General features: G+C 54.0%; 2 protein-coding genes across 3 annotated transcripts; both read right to left on the minus strand.

Annotated features, from left to right (window-relative positions):
* Positions 1-128: 128 nt before the first annotated feature.
* VASP (vasodilator stimulated phosphoprotein) lies at positions 129-12,807 on the minus strand. Of its 2 annotated transcripts, none has more exons than XM_045510597.2 (13): positions 12,473-12,807; positions 5,509-5,680; positions 5,271-5,436; positions 4,158-4,251; positions 3,602-3,645; positions 3,244-3,485; positions 2,996-3,096; positions 2,393-2,444; positions 2,197-2,230; positions 1,935-1,980; positions 1,695-1,785; positions 1,106-1,163; positions 129-978 (listed from the first exon to the last, which is right to left on the minus strand). In XM_045510597.2, exons 1-13 carry the CDS (start codon positions 12,475-12,477, stop codon positions 941-943), a joined length of 1,143 nt encoding a protein of 380 aa, XP_045366553.1. In that variant the 5' UTR covers positions 12,478-12,807; the 3' UTR covers positions 129-940. The 2 variants fall into 2 exon arrangements, with proteins under 2 accessions (XP_045366553.1, XP_010945120.1); XM_010946818.3 differs by having other exon boundaries at positions 2,197-2,233.
* Positions 12,808-16,577: 3,770 nt separating this feature from the next.
* PPM1N (protein phosphatase, Mg2+/Mn2+ dependent 1N (putative)) lies at positions 16,578-19,834 on the minus strand. Its single transcript, XM_010946817.3, has 4 exons — positions 17,934-19,834; positions 17,255-17,372; positions 17,071-17,176; positions 16,578-16,976 (listed from the first exon to the last, which is right to left on the minus strand). Exons 1-4 carry the CDS (start codon positions 18,849-18,851, stop codon positions 16,766-16,768), a joined length of 1,353 nt encoding a protein of 450 aa, XP_010945119.3. The 5' UTR covers positions 18,852-19,834; the 3' UTR covers positions 16,578-16,765.
* Positions 19,835-19,982: the final 148 nt, after the last annotated feature.

The raw sequence follows: 19,982 nt of genomic DNA on the forward strand, positions 1-19,982 counted from the left end.
CATCCTGGCTGCCGGAGCCTGAGGAAGGAGGTTCAAGTGCGAGGGAGGAAGATGAGAAGGCAGATTACTGGGGGAGGGAGGGGCCCCCTTCCTCATGAGCACAGCCCATCAAAATCACTCCAGAAATCTTAGCATTTATAAAAACTGGCAGATTTATTCTGCAGGGGCCCATTTTCAAGAAGCTAAAGGTGAAGGTGGGAGAGGGGAGGTTTCCTCCCCCTTTTCCTTTCTCCCTCATCTTATTTTCCCCAGAGGGTAAAAATGGTCTGGACCCCAAAACCTACCCAAATAAAAAAATCAAAAAACTGAGGTTCCAAAAAGTTACAGCATCTTAATTCCTCATAGAAAAAGGGAAGGAGCCAGAGGGAAGGGAAGTCCCAGTGTGGGGGGAGGCGCCCCCAGCCTTGGTGGGACATCCCCCCCATTAAATAGCTGTCTCAAATGGGACAAGCCTGGGGCACAGCATTAAAAACTTCCCACACCCTATTTTATCAAAACCAAAGAGAAAAAAATTTCCTCCCCCCAAACCTAAATATATATATATATTTTTTTTCCTTAAAAAAACAAAACTTCAAAGGCATTAAGCATTAAAGTGAATCTAGAACAAGGGAATGTGAACTTCCCTCCTTTCTTCCCCCTCACTGTGGGGTTAATTGGTACATCCCCAGCAGAGGAACCAGCCCCAAGGGGATGGCACAGGGGAAGGACCAAAGGGAGCAAAGGGTGGGGGCCTCCCCAGCCAATCAGCAGCCAGTATGGGTGTGGGCATGGTGCCAGGGAAGCCACACCCCCTTGGAATTTTCCAGGTGAGATGGGGAGTGGGGAAAATGCATTCCTGTGTAGCCTTCAGCCAATTCCAAGTCAAGTTGAGGCAGGGAAAGCAGGTGACAGGCGAGGGGATGTGCGGAAAGGAGAAACTGGATCTTCTGGGGCCCTGTGGTCAGGGGGAACCCCGCTTCCTCAGCTCCTGGACAAAGGCTGGAAGGAAACAAGGGGCAGAGATCAGGGCAGAGCCTCCTCCCTCTTCTCTTCCAAAACAGGATTCTTTCCGAGGGCCATGATGCCTCCAAAATAAATCAACATTTAAAATAAAAAACAATCTCACCTTCAATTATTTCCTCTTTCACTTTCTGCAATTCCTTCCTCACCTCTTCCAGAAGCTCCTGAAAATAATGCGGTGCAACCAATCAGGAAGGGTACCTGGACTTGCAGAAGCGAATCCCCCCTTTCTTAATGACTGAGGGGCCAGAGGAAGGAGGTTCAAGAACCTCATCACACACAGACCATGACATCACAGGCAAGGCCATAGAGTGACTGAGAATTCTAGGGGAGAATTCTGGATCCTTGGAGCCAGAAGAAAAGTACTGGAGAACACCCAGTACCAGGGTTGGCCAAAGACATTCCAGTCTCCTGTCAACTCCGATTGGTGATAAATGTCTGGGGCCAGTGTGCTGAAAATGATTCTGGGTACTCATCAGGAATGAGTGCAGGGTCACAGGCACTGGATAAGGGAGTTATGGTGTCTGTGTCATCACTGATCTTATCCAATCTCTCCATTTCTTAGACCAGAAAACTGAGGTTTCCAAGGCCTTTTCTAGAATCACATGGCAGAGTTTGGACCCAGATCTCCTTTCTTCCTGTAGCCCCTTTCTATCCCCAGAGACCTCACCTCCAGCCCCCTCTCCCCAAGCTACCTGTTTCACCCTTTCCAGGTCTGACTCATCATTGGAGCTGGGCGTAGAGGGGTGGGCCTCGGAAGTGGTCACTGAAGAAGATGACTTCATCCTGGGAGAGTTGGGGTGGTTTGGGGCAGAAATGAGGTTAAAGAGAGGGTCTGCCTCCCCTACCTCCCATTCCTGGTCACACTGTTCCTCTCTACAGATTTGGCAAATCCAACTATTTCTGGGGGTGGGGCCCCAATATTGATGGCCCACCTTGGCAAGGTTGTGCTGTTCTTCTCCCAGGGTCTCCGCACAGATTCTGGGGGACAGGCAATAAATCAAAAAGATCAGGGACAAGGAATGCTCTGCCTCAATCTTTCTCCCCGAGCCTCATCAGCCCCTGTTCAAAGAACCATCTCAGGAGAGTACAATACCCAGCGTTATTTGTACAGACTCTCCCATGAAAGTGTGCTATATGTGAGAAGAGGGCTGGGACTTGTAGTTCCTGTAACTAGAGTGGGCTTATCACACTTACCACAGTGGGCTGGGACTCTGGCCTCTGGCTCCTCCTGCTGGTGGGAAATAAAACTGTCATGCGCCAGGGACCACTGCACCTCGGCTGACTCCTCTAGCTTCAAACCCAGCCCATCCCTATCAAAGCCCCCTCTCCAATACCCCTACCCAAAGGGTACAGCCTAAGGTGTATATGGCAGGAAGAGCCCCTAACTCACATTGGCGGATTCATCCTTGGCGGGTTTCTCTCCAACTTGTGTGGCTTTCCTTCTGCAAGAGAGAAAGTCAAAAACAGAGGGCTTCAGCCACTCAGCATTTCCCCTCTCCAGAGTTCTGGAAAGGTGGATTCTAGGGTGCAGAGTTCTGGAATTGGTCAAGGTTAAGAAAACTTTAGTTTTAGAAGTTAAAGAGAGTGCTGTTCTCAAATTAGGGTGGGGGTTTTAAGATTTCCACATTTGGGAATCACAAAATTCTAAGGGCAGAGGGCTCTATCTTAGACCGCTGAGATTCAAGGAATCAGAGTTCCCAGATTCTGAGGCAGGATCTCCTCAGGTCCTAGAATTCTGGGTTTTAGAACATTCTAGAGGATACCTAGGTGGTTGCAAATCTCAGCTATCTCAGGAGAATGCAGTCCCCATCATTATATCCCAAACCTGGCTATCAAAGGGGGAATTTTCATCCAAAGAAACCAACTAAATGGAAATGTGAACCCTCCTCCCACCTGGCCCTACAGAACTGGAATCTCCAAATGGTAACTGTAGGCCTGAGGATTTGATCCCAGGGCTTTCTATGACCTTTGAGGACTCCAGGCTCAGGCTCACCTCCGGGCCAGCATGGCGTTCATCTCCTCCATAAGCCCCCCGCCCGTGCTTCGACTGCTCTCAGCTTTGGGAGCCAAGGATGCCCCTGGGGCCTCCTCCTGCTGGAGAAATTACAAAGAGGAGGGGGCTTTATGGTTAGGCCTCCTGGCCTCCCAGCCCTCCTGTGAGGCTTCCAAGCAACTCTGGCCTCAGTCTTGTTATTTCTTCAGGCCCTGTCACCCCACACCAGCCATCCTTGGTCCCCTTACCTTGCTGACCTTCCTGAGTTTGGCTCCGGCAATGGCTGTGGCCAGGCCAGGGGCCCCGGTCCCTCCACCACTGGGACCTTGTGCTGCGGGGAGAGGGGGTGCAGGGGGTGGGCCTGCCCCTGCTCCATGGCCCGCAGCCGAGACCCCTGAGGAGGAGATACCAGGGGGTGGGGGAGGACCTGGAGGAGGGGGAGGTCCAGGAGGTGGGGGCGGTCCCCCAGCCGGGGGAGCAGGTGGGCCTCCTGAAAGAAATACAGAAAAGGAGCGGTGCTGAGAGAGAAGCCTCATTCTTTGTTGTCCGGCTGGCCCCCTCCCTCTGCAGCGGTCCCCAGACCCCTGAGGCCAATCGAGCAATCACCTGCATTAGAGACCCTGCGCTCCATGTGCTCTGCCTGCTGCTGCCTGGGGAGGGATGATGAGCTGCCGTCAGTCAGGGCCCCGAGGATGGCCAGCAACCTGCCAGATCGTCCCTCAGAGGATCGGCCCTCAGAGGTCTCCGGCAAGGCTGGCTCCTAAGCCCCCCTCGTGCCTTCCATCCCCCAGGAGCCCACGAAAGGGTTGCAGGGGAGGCCAGGGACAGGGCAGGACCTAGATGCAAGCATTCTAGTCCTCCGACCTTCACCAACACGTGAGTTACAAAATGCCCAAGATCCTTTAAGCAAGCAAATTCTGGACTCTGGGATTCTGGGGGACCAGGATTTCAAGGGTCAGAAGGTTCTGCAACTCTGGGCATCAGGAGTTTTTTAAACTCCAGGAGGTGGGAGTTTCTGAAAGTTGTCACTTTCTAGTCCCCTGGGAGTTGGAACATTCTGGAAACTGAAAGTTGAAGAGTTCTGAACTCTAGGAGTCAGGGTTTCTGGAACATCCTAGAATTCTGGCAGGGGTAAGGTTCCCCATCCAGGGACTGGCCCCACCTTTTCTGTTGCTCCACCTCCTCTGCGGAGGGGCCATTCTGGACAGACCAAGTAGGAGGTGCTGTAGGTGGTGGCGGGGGCGGAGGCCCTCCTCCTGGAAGGTAAGAGTGAAGGCCGGTGAGTCACCCCAGAACCCAGCCCTACCCCTCGGTGTGATCCCTCAGCTCCCCCAGGCCTCCCAGGAACCCTGACACCCCAGGCTGGGGTGTGAGGTGGGCACTATGAGGATGCCCAGGTTACAGGGGGGACAGGGAAGGTGCAGAGGGAGCAGTCACTTGTCCCGAGTCCAGCAGACTGGGATTTGCAGGAACAAGACTTGAATTCCAGCTGACTCCAGCATCCAGACTCTTACCCACTGTCACAGAAATTCAGAACCCCCACCTGAGAACCCACAGCCTCCTCCACACCTGCCCTCAGGCCTCTGGCTCCCATGTACTTTTCTGTGCCCCACACAAGCAAGCCCCTCCCCACTGGCAGTGAAATTGCTCTAGGAAGCAAGCACACCCCCACCATTTGGTGATCTGAAATTCTACAGCAGCGACCCCAGACCCCAGATGCACAGTCATCACCTAAAGCCTTGCTCCTCAAAGTTCTGTTTGTGGACCAGCAGCCTCAGCATCACTGGAGAACATGCTAGAAATGCAGAGGCTCAGGCCCCAGCCCAACCCAGCTGAATCAGAATGTGTATTTTTCTCAGATGACTCGTGGGCATGTTCAAGTTTAAGAAATACCAACTGGAGTTTTTTCCCCCTGAATAACGTTGCCTGAAAGCTAATTGATGATGACGTAAGTCAGTACAATGGTTACCTGGAGAAAGGGGACAGAGAGCCTTCTAGGGGCTGGAAATACCTAGATGTTGATCTGGGAGGTGGTCACACAGGAGTGTGCATGTGTAAAAATTCATGGGACAGAGTGTACTCTTAGAAACTGTGCATTTTATATGTGGGTGCACACGGGGGCACACTGGAGCCCACAAAATCCTCATAATAGTTCTTCACGGTAGCAGTGAATTAGCCCCGTTTTCAGATGGGTAAACTGAGGCCCAGGTGGTAAAGTGGTGGCCCCAGGTCACAAGGCAGCGCTCAGTGGTCCCCTCTGTCCACTGTCTCTAACCTTCCAGTGCTTCTAGGGCGCTGGCCATGCCGGCGGCGAACTGTGTTGCGTCTTCCTTGCTGCCGAAGTTGAGGCCCCAGACCTGGCGGGCGTCACGCCACTGGTGGAAGTTGGGGGTGGCCTGGTTATACTTGACACCGCGGACGATGGCACAGTTGATGACCACCTGGCAGGAGGGGAAAGGTGGGTGAGAGGTGGTGGGTGCAGCCCACAGAAGGGGAGGGGAGGGAAGCCTCACCTGCTGGTCCGGCTGCATCTTCCGACCGACCACCCGGAAGGAGTTGGCGGTGGGGTTGTGGTAGATCTGGACGCGGCTGAAGGCCTGGGGGCCCGTGCCAGCAGGCATCCATCGCTTGTTGTTGTCATCGTAAAGCATCACAGTGGCCCGGCTGGAGCAGACGACAGTCTCACTGCCGGGAGGGAGAGAAGCGGAGAGGGGCTGTTAGCAGAGGGGAGCCCGGCACCCTCCCTCCAGGGTCCAGTCACCCTCTCCATACAGGTACCCCTGGGAGATTCAAAGACAAAAGACAGTGTGAGAGGAGGAGGGACCCATGGAGAGGCAGAGGCAGACAGACGGATGAGGAGAGAGGGTTGGAGACAGATCCTCGAGATCAGACAGACGAGGAGAAAGACTGGGAGAGAAAAAGAGGCGGGACAGAGAGACAGACAGACTGGGAGAGAGACAGACAAACAGGGGATGTGAGACAGACGCGGAAAGAGAGAGAGACAGTCAAATGGAGAGAAAGAGACAGGAAGAGGAAGAGTCAGACTGGAAGAGACAAACATACAGAGATGTGAGAATGGGAGTCGAATTGACAGAGTGGAGGTTGACTGAAAGACACACAGACAGAGGAATAGTGGGGGTAACCAGGTGGAAAGGCAGGGAGCAGAGAGAAACAGCAGATGGAGAAAGACAGACTGGGACAGTCAGAGAGAGATGCAGAGTGAGAGCCAGAGGAGGGGGAGCTGGGACGAGACAGAAGGGACAGGTCAGGAGCTCGGGGCAGTGCTGGGAACCAGTCCATGCCTGGTGCTCTTGGAGCCTCAGTTTCCCTATCTCTGATGGGGTGCTTGGACCCCCACCCCACCCCCGCCCCCACTCCTCACTGGGTAGGAGGAAGCTGAAGCTTGGAGAGGGGAAGGGTGAGGCTTGCAACTAGCTGGAGACCGAGGTTAGATCTTACTTAGGCTTTTCCACTTCCTGCCGCCCCCCCATCCATCCACCCCGCCTCTTCCCGGGCACCAATGGCCATCAGCAGACACTCCCTGCTCCATGCCAGGCAGTGACCCAGACAGACCCGGCCCCACCCTCCAGTGCAGGAGAGGTCCAGTCTGCAGACAGTGATAACCCAAGGCAGGCTTGGGGTTTTTTTTTTGAGGTGGGGGGATTGTAGTTTATTGAAACTCAACTCAAAAAATACAAGATGCTGTAGTGTACAGTGTATTACACAAAGCCCCCTCGAGTGCACATCTGAGTCAAGTAAGAACCCCATTACCCTTTCCCTAGCCCTCCCACTCTGCCTGCCCCAGCCTGGGGGTCAGAAAGATCTTCCTAGAGGTGACATCTGACTTAGCCTTTGGGGGAGGGGTCAGTAAACTGGTTCAGGGTTCAGGTTTCAAGATCGGACATCCACAGATCTAGGCACAAATTCCCGCTGGGCCACCTACTCCATGTGAGTCAGGCAAGCAACCTTCCCACATGAGAACTCATCTTCTTTGCCTACAAACTGGGGAGATGGCAGACCCCAACTCCCAGGGCAGTGGGAGAAGGAAATGAGTCTGGGCATGTCAAGCACTTGGTGCGCTGCCTGGCATGTGCTGAGGGCTCAGGAAGTATTGGCATCCCCTCTGCGGGCACCCTGAACAGGCACTACTGGGGCCCTGGACAGCCACTTCCCTCCTGCCCCCCTACCAGTCCTTCTGGGGAGGGTCAATGCCCTCCTCCCCAGATGAGGAAACTCAGGCTCCCAGACGGGAAGTGACTTGCCCAAGGTCACACAGACCAGGGGGAAGCATTAGTCCCTGCCCTACCCCACCCCCACTGGACTTTTTCCTGAAAAGAGGAAGTCGGTCGTCAGAGGTTTCCGGGGAGAGAAATTATACCCCACGAAGGCTCTGTCTCTACCAGGGCTGGGGGCTGGGGCATGACACTGACACTGTAAAAGACAAGGCAGGGAAAGCCCCTCAACAGATCCAGATCTGGGTTCCTAGGCCCGGAAGCTGAGTCCCCTGGACCTCTCCCCGCAAGTTTACTTAATTGGGGCCAGCCCCTCTTATCAGGCATTGCAGCTGGTCAGATGCCCTAAGCCCTTTCCTCATAGTCTCTCATTTTAGTCTCACTGCAGCCCTTCTAGATGGGCAGTTTCATCCTCATTCTGCAAGGACTGCAGAGGCCCAGAGAGGTTTGACTCGCCTGTAATCACACAGCTAGTAAGTAGCAGAGCAAGGAGTTGAACCCAGGCCACCTGGCTCCCAAGTCCACAGTCTTAACCACAGGGGACTGTGTGGGTGCTGTTTGCAGACAAGCACAGCTCCAGGGGCTGTTTCTGGCTTCCACTGCCCCTGGAGGGCAGGGGTAAGGCCTCACCCACACCTGCCACCCACACCCAGGGCAGACTCTGGCCAGGTGCCTGGGGCCTTTGTTGCTACCCCACCCTGGCTGCACTTTGCTCTCCCAAGTGACCCTGCCCTGCTGAGTCTCTGATCTGGCCAGAGAGCTAGCACCTGCTGAGTGAACTCAGACTGGTCTTGTCCCTCTCCAACCCATGGTATCCCCATTACAGCAGAAGGATCCTGTTAAAACACAAGTCAGATCGTGTCCCTCCTCTTCTTGGAAGCTCCCATGGTGGCTCCTGCAGCATAAAAGCCATGTTCTTCCGGGGCCTTCATGATCTGTGAGATCTCTGATCTCATCCCTTCCCTCCCTCCAGCTTGCTGTTCCAACCCCACTGGCCTCTAGGCTGCTCCTTCAGTGTGCTAGATACCTTCCAGCCTCAGGCCTGTGCTCTCGTTCTCCCTCAACGTGGATTTTCACCTCCTTCAGTTCTCTGTTTAGACGTCACCTTTTCTGAGAAGCCCTCCCTGGCTACCCTATCTAGAAAAGCTCCTTTCCTTCTCATTGCATATTGCACATTTCGTATCATGGATCCCTGCCCGACAGATACTTGTCTATCTCTCCTACCAAAACGTCAGGACAGCGACGTTTCTGTTCACTGCTGTGTCCATGGAACCTAGAATGGTGCCTACCTAGCACGTAGTAGGTATTCAACTGTTGTTAAATTAGCCACCGGTTAAAAAAAGGGAAAAGATTTTAAAATGGTAGCTGACATTTACTGGTTAGCCTTCCTCCCAGACACTGTTCTAGGTACTAAGCTCTAATTTCTACAATAAACCTTGCAATGACCTCCTGAGATGGACTCCGGTGCTTACCCTTTTTACAGATGGGGTACTGTGGCCACAGAGAGGTGAAGACAGCTATCTCAGGTCACACAGCAAATAAGCCAAGGGGCTCATAATTGAATACAAGTCCCCCCCACGTTCTTAACCTCATTTAAAGAGGAGGAAGCAGCTAAGCTGAATGTTTTTTTAAGGCAGGGTATAAAGTAGTGTGTATCAGAGGTTTATTAAAAAAAAAAAAAGGTGGGGAGGCTATAAATACCTCTGCACACAGAGTGGTGATATATGCAGAGGCTGCTTCTCAGGCGACTAACTGTGGCTGCCTGAGAGGCACTGGGGCACTGGGGGCCTGAAGAAGGAGGGAGGGAGGAAATGGACATTTCATACTGTTTACCCTTTTGAATTGCTTATGTCTTCTCTTTTCATTTTGTTTTGTTTTACCAGGGGCTGGTAAACTAATGCATTACTTAAGTTAAAAAAAATAAATAAATAAGCCAGGGCAAAAGCTGGCACGGGAAATCCCACCACCAGGAAGCAGGGAGTGAGACTGAAATGGGGTCTACCTAATTCCAATGGTCTCTGGGGTCTCATCCCCTCAGTGTGACATGAGAGCCTTAATTTACCCCAGCCAGCCCACAACTCCCCCCCTCCCCCCACGAGTCCACCCATTCTGGAAAACTCTAGCATGTGATAGATAAACAAACGTTCAAGTCACCTCCTTGCTGTGCAGCTTCCCCTCTCTGAGCCTTAGTTTCTAGCCCTGGAAACCAAAACTCAACAGGTTTGGTAAGAATTGAAAGAGATAAGAAAAGCCCTAAGGGCAGGACCTGGAATTTGGCACAGGCCCAGTCCAAGGGTGCCGAGGGGCAAAACAGGAGGGTGAGAGCTCCTCATCACTGGATGCAATCAACATAGTCTCTCTGGTTTACTCAAGGCCTCCAAGATTAGAGGTTTGCCCTTCCCTTTACCCCTTTGTCCTATAGCCCCTTACACCGTAAAACTTGTCATCCAACCTCCGCCCCCCAGCCCCCAGGCACACGCAACCTTTCCAAACTACAAATCTTCTTTGAAGCAACCCTTAATAGAGATCAAATCTAGGGTCCGTGGGGCTTGTGTGGGTTCACTTTAGTCCCTCCTCCCTGAAGGGCCTCAGTTCCCCCTAAGTGAACAGGAAGGTAACTGGGTTTCTTCTTCCTTATCGGCATCATCTTCAGTGTTTGTACAGTGAAAGCACGTTACTAGTTTTTGGTTTTTAAAGACCACTGAAGGTTTAATTTTCCATTTTCTCTAATAGCATAAGAGTCCGGAAAGAGCCCTGGGTTCAAATTCTGGCTTGCCCACTTCCAAACTGACTTTTAATAGGCAATTTGCTTAATTTTTCTGGGCCTACATTTTCCCATCTGGGGAAGGGGGACAGTCATAATAGTATCAATCTCTTAGAATTACTTTGAGAATTAAATTTAATCAGGCACCTAGTACAATGCCTGGTACAAAGTAGATGCTTGATCAAATGGTCTCTCATTATTAAAAAAGAAAATAAAACAACAACAATTACTACTATTGGAAGAGGAAAGAAATGGACCAAATTCTTCTCCAGTCCCTTCTGCCCTGAGATTCTCAGACCTCTGCCCCACTTCCCAGCCTTCCCAGAATCCCAGCTCAGAGTCCTGGACACAGCAGACATTCAACAAATATTTGTTAAACTAGGAGAAAAAGAATTATATCTTGTAATTTTCCATCTTAACATCCTCTCTTCCAACTGCCCCTAGCCAAACCAGCCAGAAATCAGAGGATCCCAGTTCCCTTCCCTCCCTCAACACTGCTTAGGAATGTCTGAGGGGTCTTGGGTCAGGCCATTCTCTCTTTGAGCCTCAGTTTCCCCAGCTGCCACCATACAGAGGTGTGGGTCTTTTTGAGTCCTAGCTGTCCTGGGAGAAGGGGCACAGCCATTTGGGGTCGGGTGTGGCCTTCCTCAGGGAAAACCCCGTCAGGAGGTGGGAGTGGCCCTCTGGTGGGACAGGCATAGGCACGACTTCTGCCACCCCCCAGGAGGTGGGAGGTCTGGCCCGGCCAGCAATAGGGGGGCCTGTGGGAGGGCCAGGGCCTCCGGGATGGGGGGGGCGGGGTGCGGAGGCCGGCTGAGACATTGCTCCTGCCCTTTTACGGTCTCAGTGAGTGAGGCAGCACTAACTCGGACATCCGCCATCCGCCTTCCACCATGCCTGGGACCGGAAACGCAAGGGGGGGGGGCGGGGCGGGGGGGGCAGTGGGAGAGAAGAGTCCCCCGGGAAGAAGGTGAACGGAGAGAGCCTGACTCCCTGAAACTGACCCCTCTCCAGGACAGGGATGTTGCTATAATGGGGGAAAGGGTAGGCAGGAAGTCTTGTGGGTGCCCCCATGCTCCAAATTTCCCAACAGTCCCTTTACATCAGAAAGAACAAATGTGGGAGACGGATTCTCTAACGGTTGTAAAAAGGAATGCCACACATGTCAGAGGGCAGGGGTAGGAACGTGGGGGAAGTGGGAGTATGTGAGCACCAGGGGGTTAATCCCCAGACGTCCCCAGGGGCCTCCCCCTCAAGCTGGGGGCTTTGGGGCAGGAAGTCCCAGAGAGAGTAGAGGAAGGGAGATAGTATTGTCAGGCTCAGGCCTCAAGGGAGAGATTATGGGGGGCCAAGGGGAGGGGAGTTGGGGGGGCTAGTCGGATCCCCCAGCCCGCACTGGCCCCGCCCTCAGGTGAGCCCCAGGAAAAGACAAAATCCCTGGGTCCCTTGGGCCCCCTTCCCCCAGGATTAAATTCCTGGGAAGATAGCTGGAACTCTCTGGGAAGCCTAGGTCCCAGGGGGAGAGGGCTATGACCTTGAAGCTTTCCAACGCCCCCTCCTCCAACCGCACAACTCCGGACGGCCGGGGAAGGTGGGGGGCGGTGTTGAGAGAAGGCGGAGGCGCCGTGGTGGGGAAAGCTGCCTGTCCACAGTGCTCCTTGCCCGCCCCCCACACCAGCTGTCTCGACAGGTGAGTCAGGAAGACAAAGGCCCCCCTTCCCCCAGCTGCCGCGCCCCCTCCCTCCCTAGGGCCGCGCAGGTGGGGGAGAGGGGCCGCCCTTCTGGCCAGGGGCCGGGGAGCCGCCCTCGGCTCATAGCGCTCGCTCGGTCCTAGGCACAGCCTGTTTCAAGCAAATTGTAGGTAGGGAGCGGCGGGGGAGGGGAGTCCCAAGCAGACCCTCAAGGCTGCGTCTGGGTCCGTAGATCCGTCCGCACCAACCTCCTCCACAGGATGAGCCCCCCAAATTTAGGTGGTTAAGTACCCCCGAAGTTAAGGAGAAGATCCCTCTTGGGAAGACTTCTTACAGCGCCACGTAAAAGGGGACCCAGAAAACCAAGATCTACGTCTTAATCTCTCCTCCAGGTCCCAGGGACCCCCAAACTGGCCCCCTACAATCCCTCTCGGGGCCAGGTTGAGATTTGGGGAAGTCCGAGCCCTGCCTAAATTCTGGCCTCCTTGCGGGCAGTATCTACCAACTTGGAGGTTCTCTGAAAAAGTCTTTTAAAAATTCGGGAGTCCTCGGAGCGCCCCCAAATCTGAGGGATCCTAGAAGAACCTCACCGGCACCACCTGGAGCCTTGGGACTCAAGGGGAAAGTGGTCAATACCTGGAGCTCGTCCAAGGGGGCTCGGCCTCAAATCCGAGGCTCCCAGTGTCCTGTCCCCAAATTCCAGCCTGGAGCAAGCTGGGGGGAGGGGGACAAAGGCGGGGCGGGAGCCCGCGCCGGGCGGGGAAGGATCTGGAGGCAGTTCGTGGCTCACCTCATGGCTGCTGGGCGGGCGGGCGGAGCGCCCACGGGGTAGGTGCTCCCGGGGCGCCCCTAGCTCGAGGTTCAGGGGTTCAGGGCTGGCTCCAGGTTCTGCTCAGTCTCCCCCGGGGTCCCGCCCCATAGAGTCCGGCTTCCTGGGGGGAACGTGGACAGGGCCGGGGCGGGTCCTCAGGCGCCTCCTCCCTCTGGGGTTGTGATCCGGGGTCCCTGCTGCAGAAAGGGGGTGCAGCGTCCACTCCCCGGCGCGCCCCCTCGGCCGGCGGCGGCTACAATGTTACTCTTACTACTGTACTTCTCTTCGCTACATTTCGTTCCAAAATTCCACTCCCCACACCCACAATGCCCCGCGCCTTAAAGGGGCAGCGGACATCTCCAGGAGGTAGGGTTGGGAGGTGGAGGGTGCTTAACAGGGCAACGCGGAACCTTAGACTTCCGCTATTTCCCTCTTCCCCAATGTTACTGCATAGCTATGCACTCTGGGGGGGGTCACCCCCAAATTAGGGGGGAAGCTTGGTGGAGGGGAAGGGATCCTTCCTTGATCCTTAGTTTACTCCCACGATGGAAATTCTTATGGGAATCTGAATGGGGGTACGATTTCTTCTCACTTTCCCCGTCATCTTCTCCATTTCTTTACATTCTACTCAATTTGGGGGGCGAGGAGGACCCTCTGGTTAAGCATAGATTCTCTCAAATGTTCTCCCTTAAATCCTCCTGCCTTCGGACCCCGTAACGTCTCTCTTCTCTGCCAATTTATGAAGTGTTACTAAAGGGTGAATTCCCTCACCCCCTGCAGAGGAGGGGGATGGGTGGGGAGGGGCCCCACCCCTCTCACTGTCCTCCCCCCGCCCGCCCTGGGAAGGTGAGGAGGAAGTGGGCCGAGGGGGTGCGGCCGGCCGCTGACTCACAGCCGCAGGGTGTGTGTGTGTGTGGCGAGGGGGGAACGGGTGCGTCGCTGGACCTGGGTGGAAATGGGACTCCCGGTCCCCGAAAGGGTAAGGTCCCTGGCCCCTTCCCGATGCACGCTCCGCCGTGACTCAGTTTCGTCTGAGGAGGATGGCGGGATCATCCAGCAATCGGAGGACACGGAGGCGGGGAGCCCCCTCCCCCACGCGCCGGGGACTCGACTGAGTCCCTACACCCTCCCAGGCTTCCGCAGCGGGTCCTGCCGGCTCCGCCCCACGTGACGTCACTAATATGGTCACGCCCCTCCCGTAGAGCGCCACCTGGCCAGGATAAGATGCCGAAGGCAGGGGCAGGAGTCTGGGAAATCATCAGTTCGACGTTTAGAAATGGGTAAACTGAGGCCTGCCTCGTGCCTGAGCCACCAGAACTCCAGTGGTGCTTGGGTGCAAAGTATGAGTGTAAAACCAACTACTCTCAGGGTTCAACCTTCCCAGCCTTTTTCCAAGCGGAATCCGCTGCCTGCGTGCCGTCCTGAGCTCCTTCACCTCATTTTCCTAGGCCATGCTCTGACATTGTTTTCACAAGAGCTGAGTTATCCTCACCCCTTCTCCACCCCACTCTGGGAGACCTTGAACCGTTGATTTACAGTAGGTTATAATTGTTTCTCTATATGTCTCCTCAGGTAGTGAGGTCTTTGGGGGCAGAGGTAGATTTGATTGATTTTTGGGTCTTACTAACCCAGCCAGGCCCAGAACAGCAGCTCAACACACATTTATCTAGCTGTATGAGAACCCCTGTTCTGTGTAATCATGGGCAAGTCCTTACTCCTCTCTGGGTCTCAGCTTTCCCATCTGTGAAATAGGAGGGGAGGACTTCTGTGTGCCTTTAAAAATGTAAAACTCATTCTTAGCTCAAGTGCTGCACAAAAGATGTAGCAGACCCTTGTACTAGAGAAACTCTTGCATATGGACACAGGAGCCTGATCAAGGATCTTTATGGCAGCAGTGACGTAAGGGCAAGAAATTGAAAACAGCTTAAATGTCCATCAAGAGGATGATGAACGGTGAAACCATTGCACATCTCTTGTCTGAAGTGCTACGCAGCAGCTAAAAAGAATGAGATGTGCAAGTGGCATGAAGAATTCTCCAACACATTACTGAGTAAAAAACAAACAAAGAACCCAGACTGCCAAATGATACATAGGGTATGAAAAAAATCAAGGAAACACCTAAGGTACCATATATATGTGTGTGTACATGCCCGATAAAAGATCTGAAAAAAAAAATCACTCCGACTCATTGCAGGGGTGTCCACTGGGGACAGGGGATGGGATCATGGAGTTTGATGGTTGTAATCTCAAGCCTCACCTTGAAAATGCCAAATTCAGTCCTGCCTCTAGGCTTTCACACTGACTGTTCCTTTCACCTTGGGACACTCTTCCCTGGGGTTTTGCATGGTTGGCTACTTCTGTGTTAGGTTCCTGCTCAGTGGTCCCCTCTTCATCCCCAGGTGGAAAATTGAGTGGCTGTTGGATGGGGGATCGAGAGGGACTTTTCATTTTATACCATTTTGTGCCCTTTGAATTTCAAACCAAGTGAACTTATTACCCATTCAAAAAATAAATAATGTAAAAAAACCAAAGTAGCTCCCCTAGACATTGGCTTATCACGTCCTCCAGTTTCATTTTCTTTGAGACATTTGTCAGTGTCTGAAATTACCTTATTTATGGGTTCCCTTGTTTACTGTCCCCCCACCCCACCCCTCACACTAGGAGGTTTTGGGGGTAAGAAACCTCAGTGGGTCTCCTTAGCTGACGGCTATGAGCAGGGCCTTGCAGACAGCAGGTGCCCAATACATAGTTGCCAAAGGACTGGGCAAATAATGTTTGTGTTTCCCCCACCTCCGCAAGAAAAATGTATTTTGAATTATGTAATGAAAATTTAATCAAACTTCCCCCTACCTACCCCCAAACAGATAAAAAATGGAAAGGGAAGAGAAGGTTATTGAACTGTATGATTTCTCAGGGTCCATTCAGCTCTAAATATTTCAGAAACATTTGGTTTGGGGGGTGTTGTGCTTGGGTTTTTTTTGGGGGGGGGGCAGTCTAGCTGACGGGTGCAATTTCCCCTATCTCATAAGACTTCATTTGAGAGGGAAGTAGGAGAAAGGGAAATAAACATTCTGGGATTCCTCCATTGGCTTGCCTTCCTTCCGCTGGTCTACACAGCCGAGGAAGGGGAGTTTTCTTCCTTTATTCTGTTGAGGCCCCAGTGGGGCAGAGGGTCCCCAAAGGATGACAGCTGTGTACATGTCAGGCCTCCAAGTCCAAGGCAGAGCTTGAAAGGGTGCCAGCGGGTGGCCCAGCCCCATTGTGCCCCTTCTGTAACATAAAATGTGGGAATAGGAACCCCTTACATCTTTGCACTTACTCCCCTGTATTCTGGAAGCATCACTCCTATTTTCCTTTTGAGGAACCAGGATTCCCCATCTCTTAGTCCCTCAGTTTTGCCTGGTGTGAACCCCAAGCCCGAGCGAGGGGGGATGGGCCTGTGATCCTAGCCTAGCCAATCAGAGACAGTGACTGGTCAGGCACGTGATCTGGTGTGGCCAATGGGAACCAGCTCTGGAACCACAGCTGCAACTACCGGGAAACTGGCGCGCCCTCTCCACTGGGGATTGTAGGCTCCTGGGATATGAGCCTGAAGGTGCAACTCTGCTATCTCAAGCGGAGACCCTGCCTGGGAATGAAGCCAACTCAGAGAAACTAAAACTAAGAGACGATTCCTGATGACATCATCCGACAACTGGAGCAGTCATGCCTTAAGTCTCTGAACTCTTCAGTTTCATGGCCCAGGAAATCCCCTGGTTTGTTTTCTCAGGTTGAATGGGGGCTTCTGCCTTTCACAACACGAAAGAATCCTGACAAACACCTCCTTTAACTCTTGAGAAACTATCAACAATCCCCCTACCCCCCACCGCCTTCCTCCAATTGGTAATAACCAAACTCCCTTCTCTGCCCTGCAAAGGCTTTCAGGTTTCCTACTTCACATTTCCTCCCTGACTCCCACCCCATACCTCAGTTTATGTGGTTTCGTCCACCACTTCTTTGGACATCTCCAAATAGGCTGTCTGTGCCCAACCTCTCTCATCTAAGACCTGGACCACCCTCAGAGATGTTATGGTGGTCTCTGCAGCGCAATCAGCCTTTGGTATGGGTCATCAACATTCCTTGAATTTTTTTGCCTTATTCTGGGATAGAGTGGGTGGTGCTTGGGATGATAGGGCTTCACAGAGCAATGTAGGGGGTACATTTCTTGGAGGGCAAGCATAGTCTCTTCTCTGCTTCAGCATCCCCCCACCCCCATCATGCCTAGCACAATTTTCAGGACCAGGAGTGAGAATTTATTAATGTATCAGGCAAGGCCCTTCTCCCCCTGGCCTCAATTTCCCCCTCACTTAAGGAGGTGGGGCAGTGTGAGGGGGCTGGATTACATGTTTCTAAGAGAAAGATTATGGAACACAGGGTCCTTACCACCCAGCGCTCTGCTGAGGCCTGGCAGAACTCAGAATAAGCTTCAGCAATGACTGTGGCCCTGCAGAGCAAAGGAAGGCCCTCAGGAGGAGACCCTCCTCCCATTCCACCCTACCACCCCTCCTCCCATTCCACCCTACCCCACCCCAACCTACTTGCAGTAGAGCCCTCCCCCAGGAGGCAAATCTGGGATGTCCTCAGAGGCCAGAGTCCTGAAAACTGTGTTCAGGCTGGGAGGCTCCTGGGTAGAGGTACATAGCTCTGAGAAGGAAGCAAGAGTTATGGGGGTGCCCCTCCTTGGCGACCACCCCTTCTGCTGGGCTCCTGGCACCTGCTCACCTGCAACCCTGTGTCCCAGAGCTGCGTCCAGTGCTAGCTCCTTCCTGATGGCCTCCTCACAAGGCCTGGGGGCCCCCGGGAAGCAGACCAGGATGCAGGTCATGTTGTCCAGGCTGCCCTGGAGAAGGTGGAGAAAAGAGGGCCTGGTGGGACACGGTTGGATGCCCTTGGAAATAGAGTTTCCCAACATTCCCTGGGTTCTAGTGCCTCTTCCCAATCTGGTTACATCCATTTCTCTCAAATCCCAACTTTCTGCCAGTCTAAACCAGGCCTCTCACAAGGACCAGTCCCTGAGACTATGCCCTCTCACTGTCCTAGCCCCACTCTATTAAAGAGAACCACTTCCCTTCACCAAAGCTCCTCCCACTTTGCTGTTTAGCTGCTCCTCTTTCAGCCACTGATCATACCTTAGGGCCCACTCCTAAGTCTAAGGGCTGTCCCATTCCAAAAAACCCAGGCCCTTTCTCTTAAACCCCACCCACTTGCCTATCTAACACTACTACTCTCCCATCTTGCCACAAGTCTTCCCTCAGTCTCCGCCCTCTGCATATTTTGGCCCTGCCCCTTAGTGGAGCTCCACTCCTTTTCTAGTTTTATTCCTGCCTCTCCATCAAAGCTCCTCCTCCGCTAAAATCCCTTAGGTTCTTTCTTCAAAGATCTCAAGCCCCGCCCTCAGGACCTTACATAGACACGTGTCCAACAGCTGCGCGCAGAGAAGCTCTGGAGCCAAGTCCAAGCAGAGGCGCGATGCCACCAGTCCCGCCAGGGCAGTGCCAGACATCGCGTCCCACACTCCATCAGAGGCCAGGAGCATGAACTCATCCTCGGCCTGGCGTGCCAGGGCAGTCACCTCAGGCTCCGCGGAAACGAGCTGCAGTTCAGGGGGCCTTCCTGGAGCCTCTTTGTAAGCAAAGTCTCCTAGTGCTCGCGATACTGCTAGAGAACCCTCGAGGCGCCGGCGGAGGATGGTGCCGCCTGCGTCGTGGATGCGCTCGCGTTCCCTGGGATGGAGAGGCCGGTGGTCCTCGGTGCTGAAGGCCACGGCGCCGGCGCGACTCAGCACCGCGCGGGAGTCACCACAGTGCGTCAGGTACAGAAAGCACGGGGAAATCAGCAATGCCACAGCGGTGGAGCCGCCGAGCTCGCCGCGGGGCCAGAGCGCGTGCAGGCGTGCGTCTGCGCTCAGGAAGGCGTGGCGCAGCGCTTTGCACACGCCCTCCGGCTCGTGGGGCGCGGGGCCCAGAGCATCGAGCACGTGGCCCGGCAGGTGGCGCGCGCCAAAGAGGGCGGCTCGCGCCCCGCCGTGGCCGTCAAGGACTGCGAAGAAAGACCAGCCTGGGGGCACCCCAGGTAGCGCGAGCCAAGCGCAATGCGCGTCCTCCATGTGTGCTCGCCAGCCTTGCACTGAGCTCGCCCCGAAGCTCAGGGCACACGACGCCGCCACACCCCCATGAGGCCGCTGGGCGCAGCGCGGCGCGTCCAGAAGGGATTGAGGCCCGTCCGGAGACCTCCCCTCCTCTTCCTCCTCCTCCTCCGCCTCTTCTTCCTTGCGAGATGGCCAGAGAAGACGCTCCAGCAGGCGGGCAAGGGCCTCCATCCTTCGGCCTGGGGATCGGGAAGACTCCACCCTCTGCACCTGCTAACCGCTCCCTCACCCTCGTCACCTCCACTAATCCCCTCCACCGTTGAGATTTTAAACCACCTAAATCTTCCTATGCCCTTGACTTACACTCAAGTCGAGTCACTAGAAGGGATTGAACTCCTCGTTCTCCTCTCTCGCACCTTCAAAGCGAGATTTGAAGTTTGGGTCAGGGAAAAATAATAACACACTAGCACTTATCATGAGCTACACACTATTTTATATCATCTTCTCCAGTTTACTGAAGAGGAAACTGGGTCACAGAAGTAAACAAGGGTTACAGAGAAACGATCTCTAGAATTCGTATTCTCAGTACAACCCTAGGCTTCGGGTCCTCAGCCCTGCTTTGTCCAAGCTCCGCTCATAATCAGTGGTCCCGTCCCCGGTTTCAAAAGCTTTAAATCCTTAATTGTTTTAGTTCGTCCCCTCCCTTCTTGGTTTCAGTTGCTTCTCTTCCAGGTTCCGCCCATTCATTCAAACCCACAGCCTCACAAGCTTCTAATATTGGGACAGTCCTGGACCCGCCTCTAGCTCCGCCTCTTAACTGCAGGCCCAGCCCCCTACTCCAGGTTACGCCCATCTTCTGTGCCGCGCCTCCTCCCTTGCCTGTTCTGCGCTACTCTCGATAAGGTTGCGCCTCTACCTTCTCTGTCTCTAACTGACCCCGCCCAACCTGAATAAGTCTAAATTGGCTTAAGCCCCACTCATGTCTGAGCTCTTCCCCTTGTCTCAAACTTTGAGTAGTTTCCTCCCGCCCCATTTCTCACTCCCTTTGAGAATCTAGGCTCATACTCTACCTCTCAGCAGTAGAATCTTTATACCGTCCCCTCAGTGCCACCTCTAGCTCCACCCCAAACCACTCTGAGATCCACGGCCCCATCTTCTCTACCTAGGCTGTTTCATCATTCTCTCCCTGAGCCCCTCACCCTACCCTAGGCCTGGCGCCTCTTCCATAAAGGCCCCACCCTCTTCTCTTTAGACCCCGCCCTTCAGGCCGCCTTCCATGCCTTCTTGGCCCAGCAGCCTACGGTCCTAGCTCAGCCCCTCTATTAGAAAGGCCACGCCCCCTCCATCCTCTCGGGTTTCCCC

The sequence above is a fragment of the Camelus bactrianus genome, chromosome 9 (genome assembly GCF_048773025.1).
Source record: "Camelus bactrianus isolate YW-2024 breed Bactrian camel chromosome 9, ASM4877302v1, whole genome shotgun sequence".
NCBI lineage: Eukaryota > Metazoa > Chordata > Mammalia > Artiodactyla > Camelidae > Camelus > Camelus bactrianus.